A 20,634-nucleotide genomic window follows, 5' to 3' on the forward strand; every position below is an offset into this window, starting at 1 on the left:
CGGCCAAATCCACTAACAGCGTGCCTGTCGCCCTGGAACTGCCCCACAGTAGGGAAAGATATAAAAAGAGTGGAGGAGGAGAGAAACAGACCCGCTCCGGGATGCAATATTCGGGCCGCCCATCCCTAGACCCCGCCATCGATACAAAATAAATGTGGAACATCCCCGGCTATCCATCAACATCCCAGCAGTAAGAACAACAACAAGCTTAACATGGGAGGGGACACCCTCCACCCCGCCTCCCGCAGCCCGGCGTAACGACAAAGTCCAGCTTTATAGTACCGTCCATCAATTCTAATCCCAACAGTAAACGGTACACAGTGCTTGATAGGGGGAGCTCAACCCTGGCCCCCGCGATCAAGAACATCGACGTGGTCCAGCTGCACAGTAGCCATCTTGAATGGGACAAACAAACCGTGTGACCCCGCAGATCAGAACGCCGTCTAACAAAGTCTGTCCAATCAAATGTCAAGTGTGCAACCGCGATAGAAGTGCAGACATCGCACTGGAACAGCCCCCCCGGCCCGGGCAGTAGTAGCACCCGCAGAATAACGTAGGAAGCGTCTCCGTAGATCAACAATGGAGTGTCCAAACATGGCGTCCGAGGACGAGACCCCACACATTGAACCAGCATACAGACATCAGACCGCTGCATCACCGTCGCAGACAGCATCACGGGGATATCGGGAGCACATACCAACAGCACCTCCGGGCACATCCGGGCAGGCAGTCTACAGAAGTCGGGCACAGGATGAGGCTCAGCTTCACGCAGTTGTAAATGTGCTTGGTCAGGCAGGGGCACAACAGATAGAACAGCATCCAGGCTGTGCCCTAGGTCACAGGCATTGGCACAAAAAGCAGTACGAAGAGTATCCAGGGCTCTCATAATGTCCACCATCCGCACTAGTGCCTTAGGAGAGAAGGATGCGTCGGATCCATGCACACGGGGCTCAGAAACTCGGTGCAGCCCACAAGACTGGCCATCCACGTTATCATCACCAAGCTGAGCACCACGCCGGCGCACTGTAGAGCCCCACCGGGCCGGGGGCACAAAGGGAGCACCGACCATGTTGCACCAAGCAGGCATAAGTGTTGTGACCGCCGCAGCCTTGTCACCAGTTGCAGCCCGGGATCGTGAAAAACGAGCTCCGCTGGCTCTGTCACCAAGATGGCTCCCACTTCCTCAAAGAGCAAAAGAAGACGCAAACAAATGCATACAGGAGCCCGGGCGGTGAAACATTGTTGCATGCGCAGCCAATATGCCCCCCTCGTAGAGAGGAGTAGAGCGGACAGAGGGGAAACACAGAATTCAGCCGCAGCACTCCGTCGGCCGGTCCGGCGCCGTCCACAGCGGCCGCTGTTGTCGTGGGCGAAGGCAGCCGCCCCCGGAGAACAAAGACCCGTCAGCGTCGGGCAGCGTCCGGGAGGAGGCGAGGACGTCCCAGCGTTTCCACCGCAGGGAGCACCGAATAAGATACACCAATGGAGTCGGGGTCACCTCCCGAGCCCGAAAACACCGCTTAGGATCAGGATCGATGCCAGGATAGGTCGCGGGACGGGAGGGAAGCGAAAAGGTCGGCGGAGCCGAAGGATTAGGCGGCCATCATGGTCGCCGGCTAGGCTCCTCCCCGCGAATAGTAATTTTTACTCACCCTCTATCCAATTCTTTCTCTACAGTTGCACTCTCTGGAGCTTGAATAGTAATTTTTACTCCTACGCTATCAAACGCTTTCCCTACTGTTGCACTCACTGGAGTGGGAATAGTAATTTTTACCCCTACTCTATCCAACACTTTCCCTAATGTTGCACTCTCTGCAGTGGGAATAGTATTTTTTACCTTCCCGCTATCCAACACTTTCCCTACTGTTGCACTCTTCGGAGTGAGAATAGTAATTTTTACCCCTACGCTATGCAACGCTTTCCCTACTGTTTCACACTCTGGAGTTGGAATAGTAATTTTTACATACCCGCTATCCAACGCTTTCCCTACTGTTGCATTTTTTGGAGTGGGAATAGTAAGTTTACTTTCTACGCTATCCAATATTTAATTACTGTAGTTTTTTTTAGTTTAAATAGTAGTTTTATTTATTTTTTGTTTAATATTTTTTGTATTATTTTAGATAATGTAGTATTTAATTAATTTTGAATATTTTTAAGGTATATTTAATTTTTTTAATTTATTAAATAATGATATACTTTTTATTTATGTTATTATTTTATGTGTGTAGATGTATTTGTAATTTATAGTATTTATGAATAATTTATAAGTAATTAAAATAATTATTAAAAGTTATTATTAAGTAAGAATATATTATATATGTTATGTCTATTTTTAATAATGTTTTATTAATATATATGTATCATTTATTAATTTTAAACATTATAAAATATTTTTAACCATGTTTATTTTATTTATTAGTATTATTTACTTTATTTTACACATTTATTTTTAACTGGAAAAAAATGATATTTTTAACTACGATATTTTTAACATCGATATTTTTGTTTCGATATTTTTGTACTTACCTTGTTGTAGATAGGAAATCGATATACTTACCTTCGATATTCCAGCGTCGATGTTTCTGTAGGTCGATATTCTTAGAGTCGATATTCTGTCAGTGATTCACCCAAAATTGGTGCAAAGTGTTGTTTTTTGCCACCCAGCTAGTCCGCCGTGACTTGTTTCGGCCGGTTCATGGCCTTGATCACATGACACAGCTTGAACAGTTTCTCCCATATTTAAAGTGCCAGTGCATATCATTCGTCAACCAACATAGACAACAGATTATGATGGAATTTCTATTCAGAATGCAAGTTAAGACATTATTTGGATCCACCATAGTTGAAAATTATAAGTAATCAACATACAAGACATTGTATTAAGAAACAATAATTGTAAGTTGTCTATTAAACTGAGATCACATCTTATAATATGATATCAGCATAAATGCTCAATTTGCCAAATGTCTCTTGTTTGTGCGTTGGTTGTCATAAAAGGCTACCATATGTGCATGTCCCTAAAATTATACAATTAATGTAAAAAAATTAAAAACCAAAGTGCAATGTGTATTGAAAGTGATATGTGCCTGTTGTTGCCGTTAATGGTCCTGATTCAATTATCAGTAATCAGCATTTACCATTGTGAATAATTTGTGTATATACAAAGCAAACTATTATATGATTAAATTCTCGAGCATATTCCCAGTCATCTAGTCTATTCGGACTAATTGTGTATGGCCATGGAATATGCTACTTAGATGCAGACCCAGGTTTTGGGAAAATGGAGTTGTTAGGATCCATACAAATGCATGCCGATGCGAGGATGACCGGCCTTGCATAGAAGACAAGCCCTCGGCCTGTCCGTACCAATACCATACAAGGAAGTGGGACATTGCCTCAAATGAAAGCGAGGCGTGGCCCAGGTGCTCGATTCCTGTTTCTTTGTGCTGGACCCAGCCAAACGGAAGAATATTTAGCACAGCCTGAATCAGCCATACCTCCACCGCAAGCAGGGGAGCTGGGCCAAAGATAAGTATTTAGATGGAATGGGACCTTTGATGAAGTAAGTTCTCAAAATGTGATACGAGAAGCTGACAAATCGAATAGTGCTTTGCAGAGTGCAATACCTCTATGATGGGGCAATCCTTTACCTAATACCTCTTCTTTCCCCAATTTTTCTTATAGAGCTGGACTACAGGGCTGCCCACTCATGCCCCTGTGGGAACGTTTGTCCCACTTGCTTTGGTTGAGAGGCTCCTATAATTTATGTTATTCTGCACTCACCTCTACCTGGTGATAGACTATTTTATTTGTGAAAGATTGTGAAAGATTGTTACTAACCCACAAGATGGTTTGGTATGTAATTTTGAAAAAGTGGCTACATCATACAAAATGTTTTTTGATATGTTATTTTGAATCAAGTGGATATATAATATAATATTATTGTTTCCAGTTGTACCATGCATCAGAGATATGCCCATTTGGATACTTCTACCAGTATGTATGTGATCGTAAGCTATGAGATGAATTATCAATGAATCAATCAAGGGTTGTAAAGTGCACTTCTCACCCATGAGGGTCTCAAGGCACTTGGGGGGGTGTGAGGAGCTCTGTTGGCCAGGTGTTGAGGTTTTTTTCTAAACTGGTGCAGTGTTGGGCTTTGTTGGATGTAAAGGGGGAGTTCGTTCCAGGTCTTGGCTGCAAAGGCTGGTCGCGGTCAGGTCGCAGACAGGCTTGCCTTTGGCGCGCCCACTGCGCTCCACCATTAAATAGAACTCGGAGGTGTGTGAGCAGCTGGGCGGCGAAAGTGAACATGCTGAGGGGAGGGGCCTTGGGGGCAGCAGCAGCAGGGTGAAAACAGGCACAGAAAAGGAAGGGAAAGAAGGGACACAAAAAAGGCATACAGAGAAAGGCAGACAGAAAAAAGTCAAACACAGAAAAGGCAAGAACAGCGAAAGGCAGACAGAATAGGATGACACGGATAATAAAGCGGACTGGCAGAAGAGCAGATTCTTCCACTAGACCACCAGGGATGAGACGCTGGCAGGAGCCTCCGGGTGGAGAACGCCTACCTGAAGCTCAAGTTGCTGCTAAGGTCAGAGCCTTAATGGTGGAGCTGCGCATGGGAGAACAGTGACTGACTAGGAGGTCGGAGGTCTTCACATACAAGCTTGTATGCACTATTGGGATTATTTGGTATAGACGCTACTTCTGATGTACTCTACCTGCCCTCTGTAATGCATTACTTTTCCATACATCTGATGCTCTATATTATTATATATAGTAGTAAAACAGGTCTGAAACATGTTGGTGTTATAGGGTCATAGGACCATCATATCCTTACATCCATATAGTATTCTAATTTTTAACCTTCCCTCCCACCCTACTAATAAAGGGTTACGCCGCCTTACACATTATTTTCATAAGTGCTCGCTGAAATATGGTTGAGCCCACCCTGACCTTTAGAAGTACTCTACCTGTCTTCTGTAATGCATTACTTTTTCATACATCTGATGCTCTATATTATTATATATAGTAGTAAAACAGGTCTCAAACATGTTGGTGTTATAGGCTCGCTGAAATATGGTCCAGCGCACCCTGACCTTTAGAAGTAATGTTGAACCCGATTATGAAGCATACCACTACTAGAGAGGGTGAGGGTTATATAAAGAAAGTGCCGTACCAGTGGTACGGCATTTTGTGCTGTACCACTGGTCCTATATAGGCCTTTAAGGAGTCGTTTTTCGCTCCAGAAGGGATACCTTTTTGTCCTGTTGTATGTTCAGCTGCCACCTTGGAATGGGTTTGTAAATGCATTAAAATATGCCACTGAAATTGTGTGTGTACCAACAGCAGCCATTTTTTAATGTATTTCAATACATTTAAGAAAATGCTGTGGTTCAAAAAGATGGGGTGGCATGGTGAGCGCAAGAATGATGGATTTAACCTAGATCTCTTGACTGAGGGTGAATGTTTTGATTTGTTCTGCATTCCGTCTATCAATTGTGTGTCGTTTGCTTTCTCGCCCTAAGTACACTGGGTATGCCCAGACGTGGGTCCCGGGCTCACTGTGCAACTGGAATCAAGCTATCTTGGCTGTAGAGTGGTGAAACCCTTAAACCGATCCTAGGATGCTTGTTTCTGGTCCAGGGAGGACCTAACTTGGCAGTTCGGGCTGGACTGTTCCCATGAGGCACAGGGTCAAGACTGATTTGCATATGGCCAGGTCTAAACTGGGGTACATAGTGAGCAAAAGTATGATAGATTTAACCCAGATCTCTTGACTGGGGGTGAATGTTTTGATTTGTTCTGCATTCCGTCCATCAATTTTGTGGTTTGTGGATGTGCGCATATAAGCAGTAGCCATCTTATGATACATTTTACTACATTTGAATAAATGCCATTCTGAGATGGTGTTTATGGGTGTGCGTGCTTCAACGGAGGCCATCATTAAATAGAATTTGATTAACAAAACAAGACCAGTTCATAGATGTCTGACACACATGTGCACAAATGGAAGGGGATCATGGAATGAACTGATAACTATGTTAAGCTTGTTACCACTGGTAATGCGCAATCACTAAGAAAGTATAAAAGGTTTAAAATACAACAATTAAAAAAAACAGGATTTGAGTGGGAAAAGGACACTGGATGTGGTTGGAAAGAGATTGGAGAACTGTGTAGGTGGGGTGAAGTGGGCATGTTGAAAGAGAGGGAGAGGTAAAGAAAAGGAAATTGTCTACCCTATGCATTAGAAACAGAGAAGATCTGATGTCAGCAGTGGAAGGATACATAATAAATTCAAAACACTGAGCTCGAAATGCTCCTTGGTGAGACTAACACATGAATAGGAAAGAGAGACATTAAATCAGGAGCTGGAAAGTGAGGCATAAAACCAAAGCTATCCAATAATGAGGAAGGCGTTAAAAACAAGTCCATTTTAAGTATATGACACCTACTAGAACCCATAGGTCTAGCCGAAATCTAATAAAATGAAAGTTAAGATGGACTTAATTTTAAAGACGGCAAAGAAGTCCAGGCTTCTATAGTACAGAAAGAGCTCATCAGCGGTGCAGTGTTATATGACCTAAGATGTAATTAGGTGTCATAAACATATTGGTGGGTGGAAACCACCCAGTTCCCTAAAGTCTCCAAAAAGATGTTATGTACAATCAGAGCCATTGCTGGGGGGATATCAAAATGAGTCGATTCCATCTGAATCACCTGAGGTCTCTACTAAGGAAAAAAGAACCACTTTAATAGAACCACAAAAATCTCCATGCACACTGCTATAACCTCTAAGTGATATAGCTAGCAGTATGAACACTCCTCCTCATCGAATAATCTTGTGACATCATCCAGCACCAGCATGGGACCTGACTCTACGGCACAACCGACCCAGAAAGTAAACAGATAAGACTGATAAGTGCAAAGGAGACTTTTTGACAAAATATGTAGAGATGACAATGATTTGCCTCGGAAACTGCACATTAATAACTATAGTGACGTTTTTATGTCAACTGACAATATAAAGAACCATTCTTTTATTCATTCTTCACACGATTAACAATACCTAAGTAACCTTCACTTGTTATGAGTTTTCAATAGAACAGTATTATTCTCACTTTAGTCTTTAACCTTCCCTAGTGATATTGTCAATACGAGCATTTAAGAAGGAACAGATATACAATGGAAATTAGTGAGATGGTTTTAGTAAACTTCCTTGTTATCATATACATAGTGATTAGACATATGTCTTATATGAGTCTAGCTGCATTAGTTTAATTTAAGGACCAGAAAGTGTATTTTGAACTATTACCTACACAGTAAGTTAGTTCTCTTTTTCTAAAACTTAGAATGGAGCAAGCAAGCGGACTCCTTTTCCAATGATTCTTTCAAATGAAGCCTTTCACTTACCTTTGCTATTACATAACTGCAATCGCCGTGGAATTTGTAGCGAGTCTCATCAAATGTGGTGATGTGTGAACCTCCTTCGATGAAGCATGTACCGGAACATGGTTTGTCCACACACTTCCACTGGCCACTTGCACAGGTGCTAAAGGGTAAATGTAGTATCTTTGTTAGTAAGCAAGAAGTGATCTAGATACTTCTTTGTTTGCTTCTATGCATACTTCTAATTTTCTCCTTCAGTCTAGGGCAGTTTCCACCAGCAGCCCAATTAGAAAATGTGAAGGTCCAGAGTTGGTTTGCTGATCTTAAGAACCTTCACTCTGGGTATACAGGCAATATTTCACCTAAATCATTGCACATTGTATTTCTGGGGGTCAGCCCAAGTGGGTGATGTTATTTTCCTTATAGTTTGGGATTGACTGTGCTGTGCAAGTCTATACTATTTGCACCAGTTTTCTAGAATTTCTTAGTAATCAAAGTACATCATATTACAGTAGTCGAGATTGTCCCAATCATTTCTACAATATGACACCCACTTTCATTATGGCTCCTACTAGGAGTAATGTTTTGATTGCCTCCGATTGGAAAGAATGCAGTGTTCGATAGAAAAGAAACCCATATTTTAATCATTGACAACGATTTTAATGCCATTCTCGAAGATGCAAACCATAGATTTTGTTTTATTGCTTCTATACTGGTAACAACATTCTGAGTCTCATATTTAGAGACTAACAAATATTTTCATCAAATAATGCTTTTCTACACGGAGGGGGAGGCCACCACTTTTGAGCTGAATACAAAACTTAAATGATGCTCCTATGGAGATTAAGGTTGATTGCAAATGATCTGATCATAGCTCCTTGCGGCTTTAGACACAAATTAAATAACTCTGGATAGTAAGAAAGAAATTGAGGTAGGACGCACCCTGATAAATCCTGTATTCCAACTAATAACATGATTATCTTAAGAAGAGATATGAAAAGAGTTCACACAGATCAGTGCACCACTGGCTTGATAAACCTATTATGCAAAGTATACAATCAAACTCCCATACTTGCTCATGTCGTAATAACAATTAACTCTCCTTCATTAATCAGCAGCCTCCGGTCAAACCTCCAACTGACCTTCATCTAAAAGATGGATGCCTTCTAGATGAAGCCATAGCTACTTTCTTACAACTCTCTCCGTGATTTGAGCTAATAGTGGGAATGTGAAGATAATTATTCTAGTACATAATTCATATGGTTTTCTTTTATTCTTGGCGTCATTTATTTTTATTTCCAGAAAAAATTGCATTCACAGAGATCTCTAAGTAACATAACATTTGTGCCATTACTGAAATGGCACTAGAGATAGACTTTATACACAGTGGGGTACAGTGCACATCTATCAATCAAATATTTAAGGATGAAATCAAGATGTGCCTCAATCAAACCCAAATTCCACAACCTGAATATCACGGCACAAGAACCTTGTACCCTTATTTTTCCTTCCATATGGAGTCTTTTGGGGATATTCAAAAAGGTAACTTACAATTGTGACTAACTTACACATGTAATTTACTCTTACTTTTTTGAGTAACTTTACTACTTAGAGTTATTCATGAAATTCAAATGTAAAGTTACTCAAAAGTGTAGTTTACACCTGCCTACCCCTGAGAATGTGGTAAGGCAAACCGTATGAGTATAAGGTACTACTTTAAAGAAGTCCAGCACCACATATGGCCAACCAGTGATACTGCATCATTCTCCCACAGAAATCAACGGAGGTAGGGACTATGAATAAAACCCTTTAGGAAATGATGTTAAATGAAATTAAACAATTGAAATTAGCTAAAAATATAAAAACATTTAATTTAATGTTAAAAAATGTCTACAAGTAATGAATATTCATTATTTAATTTTGAAATATTTTTACAAACTTTTTTAGTTTAAAATAACTGCTAGAATAATTTTCAGTAAAAACATTAAATCATTTTTAATTCATTCTATTCATAGATAAGGCTTACTCAAAATAATTTTTACTGCAGGTGAGAATGTAGTTTTTATTTGAAACGTCAGCAAAGAATATTTTTTACTTAATTGAATATATTTAAACTTTTAGGGGACTATTAAGATGGCGGGTGGACCATATGTGCGGTGGTCCAGTGGGGAAGATAAGGATGCGCACACCACACTGGCGGGCGCATCCTGCATTTTTTACAATGCGGGGGGCCGTGCTTTCTGCAGCACCGGCCGCAATGGAAAAAAGGCAGGTTGTGCATTTGCATGCACAACGTGACAGGCACCGCGCGGTGCCTGCCACATTATACATGCAAATTCAGGGGGTACCTACAGTACCCCAATGTGCATCCCCCAACCCCCAACACAGACACAGCATGCCCATTCCTGCCATGGAAAGGCACATCACCGCCTGCATCTTAATTTGGATGGCAGTCTCTTGCAGACACCGCCACCAAATCAAGCCCCTTTCCGCCCGGTCGACTGGTCGACTGGTCGACGGGTGGAAATCCGGCGGACAGTCTTTCTGTACGCCAGAGTCCCCCCACCATCATAATATGGCAGGGGGGGAATGGGATGCGGGTGGTGGTAAATGGCGGGTGTATTGCCACCCCCATGCAGGCGGTGTTAATCCGCCTGACATACTAATAGGTCCCACAATGTTTAATTTAAATGAATTTATTAATGGTGAAAGGTTAGTTTTGTTTAATTCTATATTCTAAATGTATATATATTTAATTGACAAAAATATTTCAACTAACATTATTTGTACTAACAATTTCCACGAAGAATAGATATTTTTATATTTTCTCTATATTTTGTCATATGGACATCTGCATCATGGTGATTGCCCTAAGGTATAGTATATGGAACGTTGCCCTATAATTTGCCATGTGTAAAGATACACTTTGACTACGGAGTCTCTCTATGGTAAAGTATGGGGAAAAATAAACCAAGATAATTAAACTTAAAACAAAATATTGTAAAGAATTACGTCAAATATTAATGAATATTAATACAGTAAATTTATTGTACATTTATTGTAAATGTAGAATAAAAGAAAAGATGCTACAGCACTTTTAACTTAATTTTGAATTCACAATCATCTTAATTTAAAGTGAAATTGCATTAAACATATTTTTCTCAAGTTTAAAGTAAATAGTAAATCACCACCAAAAGTATAGAAAATATATAGTATGCACTAATAATTATAAAAAAATGATGTAGAGAATTAATTAAAAAATATGTAATTATATTTTATTAAAATTCAATTCTACATTAATTTGTTATGCAAAATGGGTTATGTTATTTTATAATTCTATAATAAATATGTATTATTTTTATAATGTACATCAAATTATATTTGTATATATTTGTGAATACTATACATATTTAAAATTAATGTAACTTTATTTCCTATGGGGTTTCATTCTCAGTCTCTATCTCTATTAACTTTTATGGGAAGATGTTGTTGTACCTTTGGTTGGTCATGTGTGGTGCTGGATTTACTTCAGCTCTGTGCTAGCATAATTTCCTCCCATTTTGGGTCCCTTTTTGACTGTAGTAACTTCAGTAGGGCAGTTTGTAAATAGCAACGGGCTTACTCTTGTTGGTGGGTACACATCCCTCCCTAAATCCCTTCCCTTAACCCTAAACCCCAACCCCTTTAGTACTAAGTATTCCCCATTTTCCAGCCACTCTCCTTTTCCCTTCCACATGTAATACTAAAAAGTATAATTATGTGTGTGGAGACTCCACAGTGAGAGCAGAGATCTCCAAGCTGAAAAAGATAGGAATGGTGGAGGCAGACCCTCTGCACGTATGTTTGTGACTAATGTTTTATAGTATCTTTCTAGTGGTATTGTAGTATTACAAACGCGCTACAAAATTAAGTTTGTGATTGGTCCCTAAGGGTCTCAGTCCAAGATGCACGCTTAAGGAACATTTTCATTGTGTTCTTTAATTTTCTATATTGATGCTCATTTCAGCAAACTATTTCGCTCAGCTGTGCTTCATTTGATACTAATCTTTGAAGTTAAAAGTGCCACTTCAATCATTTAGGCAGGGGGAAGCATAGACACATACCATTTTCGACATGCGGTTGTGTAAGACATTCCAGTGCTGTAAGATTCTCCATTGTAAGTGCAGGAACACTGTTCATGTGGAATGCAGCCGCGATTATCAACGTCATCGAGGATAGTTCCTAAGGCAAACACAAAATGTGAGCATGAGATGCACTAAAGTGAGAAAGAAATAAATGATGACGGATGTGAGTGAGCTGTTAAACGATATGGATGCCTAAAGATGTCTGACTCTTCTCAGGGCCAAAGAGTGAGATGATAACTCCTGAAGAAGACTACTCTTTCGTTTGCCTGTGACTTGAGGTGCAAAATAGCAAGCAAAAATGGTGGGAGCTAATATATATGATACAGACAGTTTATCAGACAGGGTCTTAATTTTAAACAAAACATAACTTTGCAAAGTTAACTTGGTGAGGTTACCAGATGACGATTAGTAGATCAAAGCAAAAGGTCATGTTCATCATCATCATCACTGGCTTCTTAAAAAGTGCAAGACACATTTCAAAAAGGCTTATAAACACTCAAGACAGAAGTTCACAGGAATGAAAAAGTGAACATAAGAACATCATAGCTAAATTTCTATGCAACAAAAAATCAATGGTATCTTGAATAGAGGTAGCAGTCAAATTCACATAGTACCTACATGGAATGAGAGGGATATACAATTATCCAAACTTGTTTTATCCATGTAAGATCAAGTAGACATTTACCTTCAGACCATAGGTTCCCACTATCAAGATTTTATCGAGAGAAAGAGAGGAGAAGAGACACACGTGCAAGACTATTCGATTCTGTCAGAGAACAGCACAACAAACATAAAGGACAGGAGGCTGTGGACGACCACCTCTTTTCTGATGGCTCATAAGAAGATACAGAAGGTCAAAAACAAGCAGCTCCATGTATGAGCCAGTAGAGACAGCACAGCAGCTCCAGGTTACTATAAACAAGCTAAAAACAAGCATTGGAAGCCGGCCAACTTCTTTTTGCCGTATGGCCCACTGTTATCGCTTAGTTTATCACCACATTTATCACCACATTGGGTTCCCTCCATATGTGTTCCTTTGTTCCCTCCCCTTAGTATTTCCCCAATCACTTGTTGCCTTATCTCTTTTTCTCTGTTAGAATCCTGCAATCCATGGTCAATGTCATTTAATCACTACAGCTGCTTTTCCTGACTGTTCTTCTGGTGCATCTGGGCCTCTAAGTGTTTCCAATTGCCTTGTCTTCCTCTGTATGCTGTCATGTGTGTACCCCTCTATATTTATTGTCATTGTGCCTCTTATTATTACTGGTTCTTCAGTCCCGACTTTGAGATAGCTCATTAAAACACCATCCGGAAATGCAGAGGGATTCACCTGTAATGTGCCCTTCCTGACATGGTGTGTTTCCCTCTCACCTTCCCTTATTTGTATACTCCTCTTTCCCTGTTCTGAACTGATCTGGGAGGTTAACCTGCCATCCCAACTCTTTGGGAGTCCAAAGAGGGAGATTGGTGGATTACAGTCTGTGTCCAAAGACTGCCTTGTGGAAATGGCACATTTTTGACAGTTTGCCAGGCCAACATATGGTCTAGGATTTAGATCTTAATCCACTTCAGGCAATTGCAATAATCAGATTCAGAGTGAGCTCAAAGTGGCTCCCCATGAGCAAACCTTTTTGTTAAATAAGATCAACCTCTTAGTACTGGGCTTTGCTGCTGTCAAGATTTGGGAGGATTTGGGGTTGTACTACAGGCTTAAGATCGTCAGGGGAATAAATGGTTTGATTTTCTTGAGATGTTTTAGTGCTCCTTTGGCTGTGGCTTTGTTGTGTTCCTTCATTGATAAGTTTATGTCTAGTGTGATACCCAAGAAATTAACAGAGTTGGACAGTGTGATAGGACAGTCTAGTGCATTCAGATTTTGAGCCATTCATGGATTAGTAGTAGTTTGCCTTTAGGGGATAGGAGTAGAAGTTCAGTCTTGTTGGGGTTCAGCTTAACGTGGTTGATGTTTAGCCAAGTTTGTATTTTAATTAGTGTGGCATTAAGACGTTGGATGTCACTGGAAGATTTTATTCTGTAGTAGTTGTGTGTCGTTGGCTTATAGGTGATACTTGATCCCAGTTTGATTCAGGATAATTGTGTGGGGTTCCATGAAAGGATGAATAGGGCTGGAACAAGGATGGATCCTTGAGGTACACCTTGTGGTACTGGCATGAGCTTCGAGAGACAGCTGTTGCTTTTTATTTGTTATGTGCAACATTGAAGATAGGACATGTACCATCTCAGAACTGTGCAAAAGATACCAGTGTTGTTTTCAATGAGTTGGGGGTGTACCAGGAGAATTAAGTCCAGAAAAAATCAAGGGCTAGATGTAGGTAAATGGCATTTACCGATTCGTAAATACCGAATTTTACCGATTCGGTATTTACAAATCGGTAAATCCATGTAGGTAAATATTCGGTAACAATTACCGAATCGTTAAGATTCGGTAATTACCGAATCGGTATTTACCGATTCGGTAATTGCCATTGATTCCTATTGGCCTTGAGGCCCATAGGAATCAATGGCAATTACCAAATCGGTAAATACCGATTCGGTAAAATTACCGAATAGTCAAGGGTGGCAGGGTCTCACTTTGACACCCTGTTACACCCCGATTCAGGCTTGTGTGCCATGTGACACACATACATGCCTAAGGGCATGTATGTGTGTCACATGGCACAGGTGTACATGCACAGGTTTGCATGTACACAGGTATTTGTTATTTACCACCAACTAATAGTTTGGGGTAAATAACAAATCCTTAAGGCCCTGTGGCACTGTTTTCAGTGCCACCTACATCCCATATTACCAATTCGGTAAATTTACCGATTCGGTAATTTGCAGAATCGGTAAATTTACCGATTCGGTAAATTTACAGAATCGGTAATTTTTAGGCCTCCTACATCTAAAACTACAAATACCGGTCGGTAACGGCCGAAATCGGCCGCTACCAAACAGTATTTGGTGTCCTACATCGGGCCATAGGTTCTTTATTTTTAATTTACACAAATTGCACGAAGTGTATCAAGGCTCAGCCAACACGTTTCATTCCCTCTCGGGGAACTTCATCAGGTCTCACAGATAATAAGAAAGAGCATCTGATGCTCCAATTGGCCCTATTGAAGGTACAGCACGGCACATGCTTTAGGAACTCCCTGTTGCGTAAATACGAACCAATGCTCCTGAATTCCAGCACCTGTAGTTTCAAAGGGCCGATAATAGAAATTATATGATCAATTTCGAAGTCAAGGTCCAGTGTAATAAACTGGAACAGTCTGGAATGCTAGCAGTTAAGATGAGTTTCTTCAATAGAGAGCCTGTGGTTTTCACGAGCCGAATATTATAAATTCATGTAGGCAGATCAGATATCAACGTCCAGTGTGTGAGACTGGAACCTACTAAAAGGGCAGCAGGTATAATTAATCCTGCACCAAGAGACCATTTCCCAAGTACGTCCAGTCCGCACCCCATCCGGTACCAGTGTGTTTTCTCAAGTGGCGCTTGGTGATGAACTGTATCAAATGCCGCTGATAGGTTGAGTAGGATTAGGAGGCAGGAGTCACCTTCAACTAGGGAATGGTGAATATCATCTGGTATATTGAGCATAGAAGTTTCTGTGCTACAAACTTTCCTGAATCCCGATTGGAATGTGATGTGGATTTTGAATTCTTCTATGTGTTGGTTGAGTTGAAGTACGACACATGTTTCCAATGTTTTTGCTCGGAAAGGAAGATTGGTGATGGGTCTGAGGTTTTTGAGATCATTGGGGTCTGCCCCTGGAATTTTTAAAATGGGGTGTCTTGGCGGAGTTGGAGGGAGTCTGGTGCGCCTCGTTATGAAAGAGAGGTATTGATGATTTTGGTTCAAAATGGGGAGACAATATTGTTGAGGTTTTGTACTAGGGTGGAGAGGAGAGGATCAGTGATGTGGGATATATGTTTCAAGTTAGCAATTGTTTTGAGAATGTCTACTTCTTTCACAGGTTTGACATCTGTACATTTAGCATTGTTTTTCAATTGAGGGAGTTTGTTACATGTTATATATTGCTTTTTTGGGGGAATTTCTATATTGACTTGTGTGTCAGTTAAGCCTGCGATTTGGGATGTAGGCTATTGCGAAGGGCCAGGGATTGTTCGGTTTTTAAAATTTGGTTAGCAAGTAGGTTACCTATTTCTTTGCAGCGTTTATTGGTGTTTTTTGTTTCCTGTTGAGAGGTAAGTGTAGTTTGTCTTTTAATTATGTTGAAGAGCTCCCTTGGACAGTTCTTTGCACAGTTGGGTTGATAGCAAAAATAAGTAGTGTTTTACCTGAAAATGTGTTTCTTGTAGGAGAGCTGCTTGGATCTTAGAAGTGAAAGGTGTGCCAGTAAAGCGTTCTGTCGTCATAACTTCTTGGTATGTGTAAATTGTCTTCTGTCGTTGTTAAGGTGTAGGTTGGAGCAGGATCTGGATTGGATTATTCTCGATCTTTTCAGTTAGAGTGGTGTAACATCATCAAATAAATCTGTCATCGGTGAGCTATTGCGAGCAGTGAGGTTTTCAAGGAGGGGTTGTGAATGTAGTTAAGCTCTGATCCTGAATCAAGCTCAGTTTGCGGGATTGTCTTGAGGTTCCTAGCCCAGTGCATGGTTTTGTTAGATGGTGTTGGAAAGGATATGTGGCGTCATTTGAGATTGAACAGTATTTGATGGTGATCCAACCAGTCTATAGGTAAGATGGGCCGAAGGGAGACAAGTTCACTTCTATTAATGATCGCTTCTCAAGTTGAGCTTTTACTAATGGTCTGTTCAGGGAAACATCCTTTACAACGCAACTTTTACCACGCAGTGCCTTTACGACGCAACTTTTACAACGCAAACCATTACAACGCATTGCGCTGGGGGGCGCTCTAGGATAGGGAATAAGTTTAATTTACTGTCCAACACCTTCCCTAGTGTCCACGGGGACTGGAGTTGGAATAGTAAATTAAACAATTCACTATCCAGCACCCCAAAGCGCTATGCGTTGTAAAGGTATGCGATGTAAAAACCGCGTTGTAAAGACCTGCGATGTAAAAGTATGCGTTGTAACGTCATACATCCGTCTGTTCAATACAGAGTTGCTTGAGATCAATGGAAGTCAAGGTATAGGGGTTGAGTGCTCACTAAACCATGTTTCTCTAAGGAATGCAATGTTGATTTATTCCCCGTTCTGAAGATATATATGCAGATCTCACCTCTAAAAATTAGAGAAGGCATAGTGATGAATGTAGTCTGTTAGGGAATTTTTATTGTTTTTGTAATTTGAAGGTGGAGAAGGAAGATGTTCCTCTATTTTGCAGGGCTGTTTAGAGTAGAAAATGTGGTAAATTCTCCTGCTGTAGTAGGTACTGGTTATTACTGTTTCTGGAGGTTGTTTGGGTAGGTTATGTTTGAATTTTTTTCCTGCATTATTTGAGAGATTTCAGGGGTATTTTATGCTACATGAATTGGGGCAAAATCTTTCAAGTGCTTTGTCGTGGGGCTTAACGTAGGGGTAAGGCATCTTGGCTGTCCCTTGCTCTATCAACAGAGACCCCATTTGAGAGGAAGCATGTCACATTGTAAATATATGCAGATGACCGTGTTATGGGTCGCAATTTTAGGATGTCATGGTAGGCAGCTTAGGGCAATTTCGTGGGAGATCTTCCAGTAGTAGATTATGACTGGTGGGATTTAAAAGCTTATTCAAGATTAACTTTTTTGTTAGCTTGGAAAAACTATTACATATTTTAATCAAGATAAAATTGCATAATTTAATTTATATTTTTGAGCACCTGCAATATATTGTGCATGTATGAACTGTCAATAATTCATCAGATATTGTATGCTCTGTGTGCGCGCGCTAAATAACACAGCCGCCATTCACATTAAAATACATATATTTCGCAGTTACTCTATTTTTCTGATGAATTTTGGGTTTTCAATGTTTTTGTCATTTACATTTTAAACATAGGAATATCGATATTTTTATATTGATATTTTTCATTCTATACGTCTTTATTAGGAGTAGCTGGAGAAGGTTATCTACACATTTGAATCCTGAAAGAATTTGAACACAATGAGAAACTGGATTTAGCTCTCAACTTTAAGAGGGCATACATACCTGAATGCAACCCAGTGGCACTGTATGAAACATAGTCCCACCATACCCTATCTAAGGCAAGTCCAAAGCTTATATATTTCTAATCGCTCTTCAGGACCTAACCGTTGGGTTGTTGTTTATGTTTGTACTTCTTATCCACAGGTCAGTTCTTATGAACGATTGGTTATATCCTCTTATGCATGTCTGTAGTGGTGATGTTCTACTAAAAATATTGTGATGATGAAAAGCCTTTAAAATAAAAAATAAATAAGAAGAAAATGCTCTTGTTGGCACAGAAGACCATGCACAGCCACAGCTTAGCAGCATCACGAGGAACGTAAAAGTCTATGCTGAAAAAACTGAAAAGTACACAGCACATGAACATTCACTATCAATTGCCAGACATACCACAGCAAGCCTTGCCGCATTTTCAAGTGGTGATGATGAGACTGATAAAACTCAATGGTTGATTTACTATTATTATAGAAAATAAATTAAAGGTTTATAAGAATTGTGACAAACATGTGGACCACAGATGTTTCGGGCATAACCGATATGGGGACTTTTTGACAACAGTGCTTCAGCATGCCAGTTATTCTTGTAATGGTTGAAAGGGTTTACTTCAGTCCAGAGGATAAACTGACCTGGAGGACAGAAGCATCCTTGCACGCAGTGCTCGTCGCAGAGGTCAGTGCGCTCACGGTTGGAACATGCATTCTTGCAGGGGGAACCGCATTCCTGGTACTGCATGGTGTCAGGACACTGCTTGTCTGGAAGGAAAGAAAAGTTAATGCTAACGTTAAAGTTTATATTCATAAAAGCACATTCCAGTGCTCACTCCATTGCGGATGGACAAACCAAACAGGCCCCATGCAGCTATTAGCATCTTGGCAACAGTGCATCCATTAAGTTTGTACCGATTGGTATTCCTGAACAACTGAAGCTCTTGCAAGTTCGGCCTTTGCCTTGGAATGAATGGGCTGCTTTTGTTTTAATTTTTTCCCTCCGTTTCCCTGTGATAACCTTTTAAAAATCCCACGATCTACTTTTCCTACAAAACTAAATGTGACCTCATTACAAACATTGAACTATAATGCTTCACTAGTCCTGTTTATCACGATTTCGCTGTCCAGCTTTTAATCCACAGGTGGTCCTGAAACACTGAAAAGCAATTCAATAATCCCTTAAATTACCCCAGATTCTTCCCAACTTTCTAACTAGCTACCATTAAAACAATTTCACTCTATCGAGTGCATTACCACTACTTTCATGTGTTTGTGTATCGAGGACGCTCTACAGCCATTCATGTATGACCTATTACACACAACCTAAGACTCAAGACATTTGTACCTGATGACTATACAGATCTACCTAATTTGTATGTATCCTAATAAAAAAACTAAACTTATGTCCTAACCTTTATCTATGTTATACATCTATATCAAGATATGGCACATATTGTTTACCAAAAAAGAAGGATTCCATGATTCAACAGCAGCTCCTCGACTGTAGGTCCGCAATTACCTTTGTATTGTTGATCAATATATCCAAAATGCTACTCTTCTAATGGTTGGCCTATGTGCGGGCAAGAGTCATGTTTCTCATGATCCTCATATGCGTGTACCATACCTTCCCACCAAACAACACACCTTTTTTTGGTCACGTTCTCTTCATAGAACCATTATAGAAATGGGTTATGGGTAGCAAGTGCATATAGAGAGAGAGAGAGAGAGAGAGAGAGAGAGAGAGAGAGAGAGAGAGAGAGAGAGAGAGAGAGAGAGAGAGAGAGAGAGAGAGAGAGAGAGAGAGAGAGAGAGAGAGAGAGAGAGATCTGAGCCATCTGAGCCATTCCAAGGACATTTTTACTGATAAGGAGCCCACCAAGAACTTCTTCAGAATGCAGATGCAGGAACTGGAGCCAAACGGTATATAGGAATGTTCTCTGTTTTTCTTGGCTCATAAAAACGCATTTATTTAGGTAGGCTGTACATACATTGGGGCTTGTTTACAAGCCCCTTTCACCACTGATGTGTCACTTTTTGAGACGCACTGGCGGCGCAACCTGCTGCCCCGTATTTACGAGGACACTTAAGCCACCCTGCGTAGTTAAGTTACTGTAATTAAGAAAACATGTAAGCTTTCGGATATTAGAGTCTGTATTGATATTATTAACAATTCATTGTTTAGTGCTCTTAACACAAATACTGTATATATACATTTGTAGTTGTTTAATGATGATCAGACATTTATGAAAGTTGTTACTTAAATTTAGCGTTATATTACACAAGAGACAGCAGGCTGGTAAATGTGGTGGGTAGAAAGGGGTCTTGTGTTGTCTTGTGTTCTTATCACCCGGTAGGGTATTCTGGCAATGAGCCTGTGTGAATCTAGGCCAACCTAGGGCCTAGTGGGACTACTCAAAAAGCTGAGTGTTCTTGCGGGATTCAAGAAGTGAGGAGGCTGTTATGTGTAGCAACAGGTTGTTCCACGCTTTAGGAGCAATGTAGGTGAAGCCTCGAACACCGGATCTGGTTATCCTTATGCACGAGATTCGTGCAAGTAGGAGTCCGGACGAGCGGAGATGTCTGGACGCTTTGTGAAAGCAGATGCAATTCTCTGTGAATATGTGCCTGTGACAACCCTTACCCCTGAGTCATAGCCTTGGTGGCAGTGTTTAATTTGAACTTGCGGTTTCAAGGTGGGGCCCACTGGCACTCATTTTTGGGGACCAGCACTTTTCTGCAATAAATTGTAATCCAGAGAAAGAGAATGAATGACCATACCAACGAACATATACCCAAAGGCGTCAAGGCACAGTAACAGTTAAACTATCTGGCAGGAGCAATGCATCTTGGTAGGTCAGATTTACAAAGCAACAAGCCAGATCAGGTGATTACCTTATGAACAGGAAGATGTGGTTCTACACTGGAAATAGATGGAGGAAGAGTGTTCCATAGCTTGGCTGCTGCGACTGAGAAAGCTCCTTCCCATCATGACCTCTAATACCTAGGGACAAC

General features: G+C 40.6%; 1 protein-coding gene across 1 annotated transcript in view; it reads right to left on the reverse strand.

Annotated features, from left to right (window-relative positions):
• The window catches only part of LOC144823882 (mucin-5AC-like), a 663,881-nt gene that overhangs the window by 567,182 nt on the left and 76,065 nt on the right, over nt 1-20,634 (reverse strand). The window contains exons 6-8 of the mRNA XM_078682770.1: nt 18,262-18,387; nt 11,496-11,613; nt 7,417-7,555 (exon numbers count right to left, since the gene is read on the reverse strand). Of these exons, the coding sequence (XP_078538896.1) occupies nt 7,417-7,555; nt 11,496-11,613; nt 18,262-18,387 (383 nt within the window). The remainder of the gene's footprint in view (nt 1-7,416; nt 7,556-11,495; nt 11,614-18,261; nt 18,388-20,634) is intronic.

The sequence above is a fragment of the Lissotriton helveticus genome, chromosome 3_1, assembly GCF_964261635.1.
Source record: "Lissotriton helveticus chromosome 3_1, aLisHel1.1, whole genome shotgun sequence".
In the NCBI taxonomy this organism is placed as follows: domain Eukaryota; kingdom Metazoa; phylum Chordata; class Amphibia; order Caudata; family Salamandridae; genus Lissotriton; species Lissotriton helveticus.